The 12,285-nt window shown below is 44.5% G+C and overlaps 6 protein-coding genes across 6 annotated transcripts; 3 read left to right on the forward strand and 3 right to left on the reverse strand.

Moving 5' to 3' along the window:
* Positions 1-151: 151 nt before the first annotated feature.
* On the forward strand, positions 152-727 carry VTP01DRAFT_10498 (uncharacterized protein; the record flags this gene model as incomplete). Its single annotated transcript, XM_069378866.1, has 1 exon — positions 152-727. The coding sequence occupies one exon, from the start codon at positions 152-154 to the stop codon at positions 725-727; it is 576 nt and encodes a 191-aa protein (XP_069238898.1).
* Positions 728-1,053: 326 nt separating this feature from the next.
* VTP01DRAFT_10499 (uncharacterized protein) lies at positions 1,054-1,906 on the reverse strand (the record flags this gene model as incomplete). The annotated part of the gene is made up of 5 exons (XM_069378867.1): positions 1,054-1,102; positions 1,166-1,435; positions 1,490-1,597; positions 1,664-1,848; positions 1,904-1,906. 5 exons carry the CDS (start codon positions 1,904-1,906, stop codon positions 1,054-1,056), a joined length of 615 nt encoding a protein of 204 aa, XP_069238899.1.
* Positions 1,907-2,049: 143 nt separating this feature from the next.
* VTP01DRAFT_10500 (uncharacterized protein) lies at positions 2,050-3,586 on the forward strand (the record flags this gene model as incomplete). Its single annotated transcript, XM_069378870.1, has 6 exons — positions 2,050-2,279; positions 2,355-2,606; positions 2,661-2,862; positions 2,921-3,005; positions 3,058-3,149; positions 3,224-3,586. The coding sequence occupies 6 exons, from the start codon at positions 2,050-2,052 to the stop codon at positions 3,584-3,586; spliced, it is 1,224 nt and encodes a 407-aa protein (XP_069238900.1).
* Positions 3,587-3,751: 165 nt separating this feature from the next.
* Positions 3,752-5,918, forward strand: VTP01DRAFT_10501 (uncharacterized protein; the record flags this gene model as incomplete). Its single annotated transcript, XM_069378871.1, has 2 exons — positions 3,752-3,835; positions 3,894-5,918. 2 exons carry the CDS (start codon positions 3,752-3,754, stop codon positions 5,916-5,918), a joined length of 2,109 nt encoding a protein of 702 aa, XP_069238901.1.
* Positions 5,919-6,005: 87 nt separating this feature from the next.
* Positions 6,006-8,383, reverse strand: VTP01DRAFT_10502 (uncharacterized protein; the record flags this gene model as incomplete). The annotated part of the gene is made up of 10 exons (XM_069378872.1): positions 6,006-6,073; positions 6,137-6,213; positions 6,280-6,363; positions 6,423-6,778; positions 6,855-7,247; positions 7,310-7,603; positions 7,670-7,803; positions 7,872-7,976; positions 8,040-8,232; positions 8,291-8,383. The coding sequence occupies 10 exons, from the start codon at positions 8,381-8,383 to the stop codon at positions 6,006-6,008; spliced, it is 1,797 nt and encodes a 598-aa protein (XP_069238902.1).
* Positions 8,384-8,660: 277 nt separating this feature from the next.
* VTP01DRAFT_10503 (uncharacterized protein) lies at positions 8,661-9,603 on the reverse strand (the record flags this gene model as incomplete). The annotated part of the gene is made up of 5 exons (XM_069378873.1): positions 8,661-8,691; positions 8,758-8,907; positions 8,980-9,112; positions 9,178-9,477; positions 9,537-9,603. The coding sequence occupies 5 exons, from the start codon at positions 9,601-9,603 to the stop codon at positions 8,661-8,663; spliced, it is 681 nt and encodes a 226-aa protein (XP_069238903.1).
* Between the last annotated feature and the right edge of the window lie 2,682 nt (positions 9,604-12,285).

Consider the following 12,285-nt stretch of genomic DNA (forward strand, 5'->3'; position numbering starts at 1 on the left):
AATGTGTGTCCTTTTGGGGGAGGGGGTGAAATGGATCGTCGCGGACTTTCTGTGTTTCACCTTGGAAAGAGTGAAAAAAAAATCGTTGAGCCCCACTTTTTTGCTTTCACCAACTTTAAACCCCCCTTTTTTTTCACTTTTCCACAATATCATGTCTTCAACACTCACAATCAACACATCAACGTCAACTCCAGCAATAATCAATCGAAACGCAAGCTACGCTATCCTAGACACATCATCATCTCTGCAAACAACATCACCACCATCCTGGAACAGGAGGCGCAGTTCAACTACATCGTCGACGCAACCACCACCGGCCACTGTGCCGAAACCGACGAGACGGAAATATGGGCATCCTGACAGACGGCGAGACTGCTTCCAAATCCTACAATCGATCATCCAAGAGAATGAACGAAGGGAACGAGAGGAGTATGAAACGATGCTGCGAGAAGCACCCGAGATTGTGGCACGTCGATCTTTTCAACCGACAAGCATCCTTGTAAAATCACCACAGACACCACCTGCATCTCCAGACACACCCGTCCCCACGCCCACAAACTCATCATTACCGTTTTCTTGTACAAAAAAGCAGCGCCAATCTGTAGTACGTTTTGACACCGATCCGCCCAAAGTTTTCACTAGCTCCATGACACCCAAACGCCCGTCTTCCCCACCCCAGGCTGATTTTGATGTGATACCCTGTGAGCAAATCAGCGGGACATCCTGATGAGTCCCACCACTCACCCACCCCCAAATGGTCATCCTCACACACATACACACACACACACATGCAAGTTTTGTAAATAAAAGAAATCCTCCTCTAATGCGATCACCACACATCAGCAACATTTTTGCGGCCCAATAGTCTCTCAATCCAATAGAGGACGGCAGAGGAATGACGGGCATTTCGTCGCCGTCGCCGTGACGCCATCTGGACAAGTCGTCGCCAAGTAATGAAAATTCTCCAAAATAAAAAAGCGTAGCATTTCTTTTTTCTTTCCAACATTTCATTCTTGCATACTGTCTTCGGTATCAATGAATAACATTTTTCCCTTAATCCTGTCGTCCTTTGAGTGTTCGAGTGATGATCTTGTCGGGGGTTCTGCAAGCAGGTTGTTAGCGTGCATGCTTAAAGAGAGAGGAATATATATATGCAAAAACATACATGACGTGTACAACTGCGCCCCATCCAGATAAAGCATCTCTGTCCTGCGCATTAAGCAGCGCCTGTGATATGGTTTCAAAGAGATCCTCTGGCTCGAGATCCGGCTCCCACAGTGACTCGCACATGCCGTAAAGGTTAGGTCCTGCAGTACCACTTACAACAAAGTCTTTGGCAAAGTTGATACATCCAATAAGATCCATCGAGCATATGAATGGTTGGTTCTTCTTGTCAAGGCCGGCAATCACTGGTTCCACAAAGTATGGTCCAAACCTGCAAACGCGCGTTAGTTGCCAAATTAAAACATACGTATTGTTATATCCCTACCGCCGCTCGTAAAGTGTCGAGGATACCATGTGTGCCAGCGTCTTTGGTTCTATATCTCGCTCTTCTCGCATCTTGTACATGTTGATTTTGAATCGGAAACGTTCAGCTCTAAGTTTAAAGTCGTCAGTCAGCGTTTGAATGCCGCAATAAAAGCTGCAATGTTGTTAAACGTACAGTGTCAAGACGTCTGTGGCAAGTCCCGGTAAACCGATAAAGGTCTTTTCAGTGCCTTGAAAGATCTTCTGGAATTCGGTAGAGACTGTCATGAACTGTTGGCCGAGTCGCTTGTCGGCTGCAATGGCGACGCAGTTCTTTCCCACCATGGCTACCACAGAGCCGCCGTTATATTGCATAATACTCTGCATTCATGAATTTAGTATACTGTTACATTGATAATATTATAGTACTATTTACCATGTTAGTGTGAATATATTCTCGTCGACGAGGAGGATAAAGTGCCTGACCATTACGCGTTCTTTCTCTGCACTTAAATCCCGCCCGCTGTTTCAATTCCAGTTTCCCTTTGTGGCGGCTTCTTGAACCAAAGATCGTCAATATTCATGAGTGATCCCAACAGCTCGAACGCGGTGCAAATGCTACCTCCCGGGTGGGTAGCCCTGGAATCACAGACAGCAGGCGTATATTACTACTACAATACCTACACTGGAGTCACGCAGTGGGAGCGCCCGATCGTACCAGTGCACCCACCACAACCTCCTCCCACATCTGCTACGGCACCACCACCACCTCCCACTACAACTGAAAAACCAAAAAAGAAAAAGAAGGAAAAGTAAGTTTATTTGAGATCCGTTATTCACTCGGATAATCGTTGATCTGTGTATCCAACAATTTTTATTTTTCGTAGAATACCGATCCCTGGAACCGACTGGCTGCTAGTGCGCACTCCTGATGGATTAGAATTCTATTTCCACAAGGAAACCAAGACCTCTGTGTGGGAGATCCCAGCGGAAATTGAGGATGCTGTCAAGGGAATGAAGGAGCAGGAGGAAGCATCCAAAAAGCGAAAATTGGAGGATGAAAAGGCAGAAGAGCCGCAAGATGTCAAGCGTCAAAAGTCTGAACAAGAAGAGGAAGAGGAACCGCAAGCAGGCACCGAGTAAGTAAAAATGCATATCATAAATAAAGGTAGACGCTAACTGAAGCAAATTAGAATGACCGAGGAAGATATCATGTGGCAATTGCAAAATATGGACCCGGAAGAGGCAGCAGCGCTGGGATTGCCGGTCGAAGAACCAAAGAAAGAAGAGGAGGAAAAGGCTACCGCAACGGAAGCTCCGGAAGAAAAGTCACAGCAACAACCATCTTCTGGACAAGATCAAATGTCAAACGAGGAGCGCATCGAAAAGTTTACGGCAAGTACATGGTAAATCAAAGAGACAAGATCATATAACGCTGACCAGCGGTAAACAGCAAATGCTATCAGAAAAGAATATTTCTCCATTCTCGACGTGGGAGAGAGAGTTACCCAAATTTATCAACGATCCTAGATACTCATGTAAGTATCGGGTCTATCAGTTAACTAGAGCCTGATCTTTAACTTGCTATAGTGGTTGAGCCACATAGCAAACGGAAAAATCTATTCAACAATTTCTGCCGCGTACTAGCAGAACAACAAAAGGCGAACAAGCCGAAGGCAAAGGTATGTATAGAACTATAAATTCTACAGAAATTGGTCGGTCAGGAATATCTCACAACTGTCTCGATGCGACGCAGGATCCAGAAGAGGAATACCTGGATCTGGTCAAGGAAATTGCAAACGCGAAAATGTACTGGGACGACTTTAGACGCAAGGCAAAGAACGATAAACGATTCAAGGCGATCCGAGAGTCCCGAGTACGAGAATCTATATTCAAGGATTACGTGAAAGAACTGAGGAAAAATGCCGAGAAGGGTGGCGGCAAAAAGAGTAAAGAGGACGCATACAAGGATCTCTTGAGAGAAACCAAGGAAATTCGACCGGGTATGCGGTGGAGAGATGCCAAGGTCATCCTGGAAAAGGATAAACGGTATCACGACATTGAATCCAAAACTCATAGAGAGGATATGTTTCGTGATTATCTTGAAACTTTAGAGTAATAGTCAACGCTTTTGTAAAATATCTCAAGTCGTCATTTGTTTGTTTGTCCGCTGCATGAATAAGACTCAAAATTGAATCCCCTGCATAAACGACATTTTTGCTTCTTCCCGTTTCTTCCTCTCTCTTTCCCCTCACTCTATCCGTTTCTCACGCACGCATTCACAATGGTCGAAACTGAGACGTTTTCGTTCCAAGCCGAGATTTCTCAGTTGATGAGTCTCATCATCAACACCTTCTATTCAAACAAGGCAAGACAAATGCAGCGCAGGAATCTGTGTGAAACTATATCTACAACGCATAATTTAGGAAATATTTTTACGTGAACTGATTTCCAACGCGTCAGATGCACTTGACAAGATTCGTTACCAGTCGCTCACGGAGCCGTCCGTTCTGGATACAGAGAAGATGCTCTATATCCGAATCACTCCGGACAAGAAGAACAATATTCTTAGCATTCGTGACACGGGGGTTGGCATGACCAAAGCCGACTTGGTCAACAACCTCGGTACCATTGCCAAGTCTGGCACCAAGGCATTCATGGAAGCGCTCTCGGCAGGAGCTGATATCTCCATGATCGGTCAATTTGGTGTCGGTTTCTATTCTGCGTATCTCGTGGCCGAAAAGGTCCAAGTGATCACAAAGCACAACGACGACGAGCAGTATATCTGGGAAAGTGCAGCCGGTGGCCACTTTACAATCACTCGCGATGAAGTGAACGAGCGTCTCGGACGTGGCACCGAGCTTCGTTTGTTCTTGAAGGAGGATCAGCTTGAATACCTTGACGAGAAGCGTATCAAGGACGTTGTCAAGAAACACTCGGAATTCATTTCTTATCCTATCCAACTCGTGACCGAAAAAGAGGTCGAAAAGGAAGTTCCCGATGAAGAGGAAGAAGCCAAGGAAGAAAAGCCAAAGATTGAAGAAGTGGATGAAGAAGGCGAAGGCAAGGAAAAAAAGAAGAAAAAGATTAAAGAGACTATCATCGATACTGAAGAGTTAAACAAGACCAAACCGCTCTGGACTCGCAACCCCGAAGATGTCAAGCCAGAGGAGTATGCACAGTTCTACAAGGCGCTTACTAACGACTGGGAAGATCACTTGGCTGTCAAGCACTTCTCCGTTGAAGGCCAGCTCGAATTCCGTGCCATCCTCTACGTCCCGAAGCGCGCACCTTTTGACTTGTTTGAGACCAAGAAGAAACGCAACAACATCAAGCTGTATGTCCGCCGCGTCTTTATTACAGACGACTGCGAGGAGTTGATTCCGGAATGGCTCAACTTTATCAAGGGCGTTGTCGACTCGGAAGACCTGCCACTCAATATTTCGCGTGAAATGCTTCAGCAGAACAAGATATTGAAAGTGATTCGCAAAAACTTGGTCCGCAAGTGCCTTGAAATGTTTGGCGAAATCGCAGAAGATAAAGAGAATTTTAACAAGTTCTACGAAGCCTTCTCCAAAAATATAAAGTTGGGTATCCACGAGGATACGCAGAACCGTGCCAAGTTGGCCGACCTTTTGCGGTACTATTCGACCAAGTCTGGCGACGAAATGACCTCGTTCAAGGACTATGTGACACGGATGCCCGAGAAGCAAAAGAATATCTATTACATCACAGGCGAATCGCGTTCCTCGGTTGAAAACTCGCCCTTCTTGGAAGGCTTCAAGAAACGTGGATTTGAGGTGCTCTTGATGACTGATCCCATCGACGAGTATTGCATTTCGCAGCTTCGTGAATACGAGGATAAGAAATTGGTCTGTATCACCAAAGAAGGCGTTGAATTAGAAGAGGATGAAGAAGAGAAGAAGCGGCTCGAGGAGGAAAAGAAGGCTCTGGAGCCACTAACAAAGGCGATCAAGGAAATTCTCGGAGACAAGGTCGAGAAGGTCATTGTGTCTGATATCCTGACGAGTTCTCCGTGCGTCCTTACGACAGGTCAATTTGGCTGGTCTGCGAATATGGAACGTATCATGAAGGCCCAGGCTTTGCGAGACACTACCATGTCGTCTTACATGGCCTCTAAGAAAACACTCGAGTTGAATCCCAACCATGGAATTATCAAGGCGCTTAAAAAGAAATTTGAGGAAGATAGCGGCGATCGCACCATCAAGGACTTGACACAGTTGTTGTATGAGACTGCGCTCTTGACTTCAGGATTCTCTTTGGATGACCCATCTGACTTTGCAAGCCGAATCTACCGCATGGTCAAGCTTGGATTGTCCATCGAAGACGAGCCTGAATCTGAGCCGATGGCCACAGATCAAACAAGTGCTGCTGCCGAAGAGACTTCTGCAGCAGCAGCAGCCGAATCAAAGATGGAAGAAATCGATTAAGAAGCTTCTGATTTTATTCTGCTTTAATCAATATCAGTTTATTGAAAGAGAGAAACATAAATGATTTAAAAGTATATGTGCACAACGTTAATCGATTTTTACATTCTGGTAAATCTTGCGTACAAAGAGGTTGGCAGCAGTGTGGCCCACGAAACCTGCACCACATTTAGTTAAGGATTGTTTGGTGGGCAAACATGTTGCTTAAATCCAGAGCTTACCTAGCATACAGAACATTCCCAGCGACAACAGGGCAGTGTAGCCAAAGTAGAAACTTGTTTGGAAAAGACCTGTCATCCTATCGCGGATGAAAGTAGGCGTTATGATATTGCATATCTCTTGGGAAATAGACAGACGAACTTACTTTGTGTTTGCAAAGAAGTAATAGATTGAGTAGAGATACACGTAAGCTGATGTGGATGCGCAGGTCATGAAACTCAACCAGTGCCTGGAAGATGTCTTGTCAGTCGATTTAAGACATCTAATAACAATATTTATAAGCCTTACCATCGATGATCTTCCGAGTTTAGGAGGAAATAGGTACTAACAATAGCGACACACGCGCTGACGATCAGCAGAATGATGAATACGAGGAACATGAAGCCGTAGACATAGTAAATCTTATATGTCCAGAACGACGTGAAGACAAAGTAAATTTCGATAAAGATGGATGCAAAGGGCAGGACACCGCCAGCTGCAATGATCACCAAGGGCTCAGCATACCAGACTTTCTCGGGTATAGGCCGTGGAATCGGGTTTACGCGGCAGGGAAAATCAGGCTTAGATCCCCAGTTTCTGCCTACGATGGCACCGAGCAATGTCAGCGGGAAGCATAGGAAGAGCCAAATTGCCAGCATTGCAAGCTATACATTTATCGAGGACGATCTATTAGTACATCACATCGATGCTCAGGAAAGGAAAAGCAAAGAAAATACTTACCATGATCGGGAACGCAATAGCGCGGGAACTAGAGTAGTAAATGGCAACGCTATTGACGTAGCCTCCAATAAGGACCAACGCACCCGGCCAGATGCTTGCAGTCAATAGGACGTTTCGCACCCAATCTTTGCCGCCATAGTTGACATAGTATCGTGCACTGGTGTACCCTGCAACGCCTGAAGTGAGCGCGTACAGGAAGATGGTTGCAGTCAAGATGGTTGCACGCTCGGCATACAGGTCGCCAATAATGGTGTATAAAATGACGACTGCTGCGAGAATAATAAGTTGACTGCCGGTGCCAAGCAACGCAGACATTAGCATGAGCCTAGGAGGCTGGCGGAATACATCTCCGTGCACTTGTTTCCAGCCATACTCGTCGCCCAAGTCTCGATCCTATTGCACATAAGTACAATTAGAGAGCATGATATACTTATCCAGATCATTGGAATACTTGCAAAGTCTGGAACATCCTCTTCTCGACCGTAGCGTGCATAATCTCTTTTAATGGTACGCAGCAAGATGACAGAGACAAGACCTGTCAAGAAGAGCACCATCATAAAGGAACTGCAGATAGACAACCAATGCACCTTGTGTCCAAAGAAATCAGTCTCCAACAACCTCTCGAATCTGTTTTCAAACGGAATAGTGGTAGGTTTCCATTCTACAGCATAAGTGAAATCCACTTGCAAACTTTGCTGTCTAGGATCAAGCTCGACCGGGTTGCCATATTGCACCACCACTGAAATTATCTAAACATATATTTTCTCAGCCTGGCTGCGAACAGTCTTCTGGTCTGAACGACATTGAATATTTACCCTGTCTTCGTTGTATTCAATGACAAACTTCTTGTGGGTATAGATATACAAGCGCTCCATCCGTGAATTGGGGTCCTCTTGGTTGCCAACGTCTTCGGGTTTCTCGCCAACAGGGTTGTTGATAGGTAAGTCATCTGCAGGATGTAAATTCCTGTCAGTCTCGCTGTCGCATTCTTTCCCACAACGTTTGTTGCCGACTAACCGACAAACATCGTGTACCAGTAATCGTTGTCTACTGCGTATCTCATCACACGAATGTCCTCTGGTCCAAAAACCGTGCTGCATATCAACTGGATATCCACCGGTTCTAAATGTTATCCCGTATTAGATATACGTGCAACAGTAATTTGTGTGTTGAATCTTTATATACCGAGGTAGCGTATCGGGATGCCAGAGTTGATAAGATCCATGCCCTGAAGAGCCTCGCCCAAAGTCTCATGGTGATGTTCAACAGCACTTGTGCCGGCACAGAAAGGCAGGTGGTAGTAAGGGTAAGTTTCTTGCCTGTTATTCCGTGGGCCGACTGTATTCATCCATACGACCACTTCTTCGCCACGCTCGTACTATGCAGGCACAAAACATTAACAATCGCTTATTCCTTTGTATCCACAGAATGCGTACCACATGGCTGTGTTCGTCTGCAGACACTAGAACAGCAAGGCATGCTCCAATTAGGAATAATGCGAACTCCCTGCCGATCCGCCATAGTTTCATGATGCCAGGGTATGGAACTTGCTTGGACAACGCTCTTTACAAAAATTGGGCGCCTGCTGCTGGGCTTCTTCTGTTGCACAGCGTGCTCCTCCTTCAGATAACAGCGACGACGTGATGTATTGCCAACAACAAAGTTCTCTCTCGCAAGCAAAGATTCATTGAAGTAATATCCACCTTCTATTAGATAAACAAAGCAATGTTTTCTGTTGTATTCGAGAAAACTAGACAATTTTCTCCTTGTTTTGTTTCTAGCATTACAACTTTTTCATATTCGCCTCTAGCGGTAAGGGTGGTCGGCTTGCAAGTTTCTAAAAGAAGTTCGTACTTAGCGATCCGGTCTATTAATATGCACAAATATCCTTTTGACACGTTACCTCTGGATTTCAACTTCCCACTTGTCACCGTTAGCCAAGAGCTTCTCCTTGTTGTAGAGCAATTCTTCGTGGGTCTCGGTGATGTATTCATAATTGGCAGTTTCAACGATGGCATCAACTGGGCAAGCTTCCTGGCAGAAACCGCAGTAGCTATGCAAAGATCATTGGTTACAATTCATCCTGTGCATCCCCTTACACGCAATATGCCGCAAAACAACTTACATGCACTTGGTCATGTCGATATCGTAACGAGTGGTGCGACGAGAACCATCCTCACGGGGCTCAGCTTCAATGGTGATAGCTTGTGCTGGGCAAATAGCCTCGCAAAGTTTGCATGCAATACAACGTTCTTCACCTGTTGGCCCCCTTTTTCGTAAATATCCCGCGTTCGCATTTTTACATTCCAGAACAGCCACGTACCTGTGGGGTAACGACGAAGAGCGTGCTCACCACGGAAACGAGGCGAAAGAGGACCCTTTTCGTAGGGATAGAAGATGGTGTAGGGAGGGCGGAAGAAGTTTTCCAGGACGACAAGCATGCCTCGGAACAACTCGGTGAACAAAAGTTGTTGAGCGGCGACGTCAAGAACACCGGGTTTTTTGTAGCTGGGATCAACCTTTTGGTTGTCTTCGACGGGAGTGGCGTGTCTGGCGATCGGAGACGTGCTGAATCGAGCCAATTGACTGCCCAAAGGTGCAGCCACCAAGCGAGGTTGGATCGCTGTTGAAATGTTAGGATTTTTCAGGGAACATTCAAAACTAAAGCTCAAAAAGGCGCACCTGGAGTCATGACTCGACGTGTAGCAGAACGTGCCGCAATGTGGCTCGCCAATCTCAACGAGTTCATTGTTGTGTAAGAGTGGGGAGGTGGACTGGTATCTTGACAACAAGCATCCCTCGCCTGGCTGTTTATTCTCTTTTTCAAAGTCCGCCCTGACGTCGCGGCAAAAGCAGAGGAAATGAACTACAGCTTTTTCAAAAATTGTTGGCGCATTAATCCACAAAGTAAAATTGCACATTTTATCGATTTATTTAACATCACGAGAATGTGCCAGATCGGCAACGTAACAGGGGATCTTTTGCTTCATTGTATTCCAGTCGATAGAATATTTATTCACATTTGGGACATTTTGGTGACGGCATTGTTTGACTGCATGGTCTCCTGATACCTTTTATCAAAGAAATACGTGACAATTTATCAGTCACAATGATATTAAAATAACAATACAAAAACAGGTGACAAAATGTTCTAAAATCCTGGAAGTCTAGAAAAGCCCATACCATCTGATTACAGCAAATGAGAATGATGATATGCAAATGCTTACGATTTTCACAATTAAAGTATTCGACCAAATTCAACCAAACGACCTTATTGCATTACGGAGACCATCATACTTAATAGTTGTATGCATCGGTATCTCCTTGCAAGCGCAGAGACCCAAACAAAGTATACAGCTGTTATGCATCAACATGGAAAGATAGGACACATGAGAAGCGATGATTGCATACATACGATATCACGAGAAGAGAAGTGATCAGTCAATGGGCATTCATCCTTACACTCTGTATTCCTTGATCCATGTAGTGAGCTAGTTCTTCAGGTTCTCCACGGCGTGTATATATGCATTTTTTTGATAGTCACTGGAAACAATCATATATAACTTAACTCTTTCTGACAGCTACCATGAAGTCTTATCTTTCTCATTTTTGGACAATACATGCAAGAACAATTTCTAAACGCTGAACAGGAAGCCCTTGTCGACGTAGTCATGCAGCCTCCGGGCTACCCTTCCGGCCTCTGTGCCTGGTGAGCAACACGCTGATATTCTCTTTTTAGACGTACGCTAACTCACAGGAAACATTTGATGCGGCCGAGCTGCTGAGTGTAATTGCAGCAAGGGTTTGCTCAGTGCAGGTAAGCAGCCTAAGGAACCAGTATGCGGGTATATTTTAACGCTAATCATCAAATTTAGCTGTAATTGTTGTGAGTTAGCGGTTTTCTAGCGTCATTTGTTTCTGAAAATGTAGTATAAATACAGCCTGTCAATTCTTCTATGACAAAGAATCCGTAGAGCCTCTTTTTTTGATGTTTAATGGATTCCTAACAATGCCAGTTCCATTCACCATCGCTATGCGGGTATATTATCATGAAGACTGTCACGCATGTGGCATCGAATTTTAATTTCTGTCACGCGCAGAGTCGCGGGGAGGGCTTTTCTCCTATTGTAAGGAACTACTGGAAAAATACTCGAGGGGAACAGTACTTCCTGAAAATTTGTCTGGAAGATTTCGATTCCACGCAGAGTCACATACATTTTATCTCGCTACTTCCATAACAATCGCCCACGCAGCACTACTTTTGCTGTTTATTTTCTCACTTGTTTGATTCTGAATTATGTTTGATCTGCAGCCCGGTAGAAATGTATTCCGCAGAGGCAGGTATTTGGTTCGTGATTGATTATCAATTTTCAAAGCATCCACAAACCTACGGTTGAAGGATGTTTGTTTTTCCATCACCGGCAGTACCCAGTACAGAATGGCAACTATATTGAATGACCAGACGTGGTTACATGCATCCCGGAACGATATGAGACGTCCTTGCCCTTTCAACTTTGAGTTGCGTTCCTTCAAAGTATCAGAAAGGTACAAGCAGAGTTCGCCGACAAAGAAATAAGAGTCAAGCATTTGATAGAAGTATGATATGTTGATCTAAATACGATTCAACCAATCTTTATTAGTGCTGTAGTTGTAATAATATTCCAGGATTTGTCAAACACAACAACAATAACCATCCATGAATCAGCCCTCCATAGCCTTATCGTCTATTGCAACCTGCTTCATATCAGAGGACATTCACAAGATCGTAGACAATAACCCGCGTCATTTCAAGCTTTACAAGAAAATCTGGTATCCTCTCGCCGTCTCATTTGGATGCGAAAGAAGTTTTGAAAGGCAAGCAATAATCTGTACATGGTTCGTCCTTGTCAGACTAACCTTAAATATGAAGGCAGCTGCATGCATATTTGCTTGATTTTATTTCGAGCTTATATCTGGATACATTCGCACACCTCATTTGATTATTTTGGTTCACGCAGTGTTCGTCCTTTCATATCGCTTTCGTAAAGCACAGTTTTTGGACATAGACACGCACACTGAAACATTGATTCACCCAAAAAATGGATTACATGCTGCGGATTATATTGATTTCCGCTTCACTTTTTTTCCTTCGACATTTTTTTTTCCATTCAAGATGATTTACTTTGATGAAGACTATGAGCTTCTTGAAACTATATCCGGCGTTATTGATTGCAGCATTAAAGAAAGCTATAAGAGTTGAAGAACAACTCGCAGAAGAGGAAGGATGGTGGCAATACTTTTCCGTCCTTGCGATTCTATCTCTCTAAACTTACTTTACATAGGGTTTTGCCGGGACTTTGGTCAAAGTGGACACTCAAACTCAGCGTCAAGAAAGACAAACATAAAAGAGCGCATTATTCAAAAGTTTGGCAATTAATGCCCTTTACCCCCT

The sequence above is a fragment of the Rhizomucor pusillus genome (genome assembly GCF_041956525.1).
Source record: "Rhizomucor pusillus strain CBS 183.67 unplaced genomic scaffold VTP01scaffold_9, whole genome shotgun sequence".
In the NCBI taxonomy this organism is placed as follows: Eukaryota; Fungi; Mucoromycota; class Mucoromycetes; order Mucorales; family Lichtheimiaceae; genus Rhizomucor; species Rhizomucor pusillus.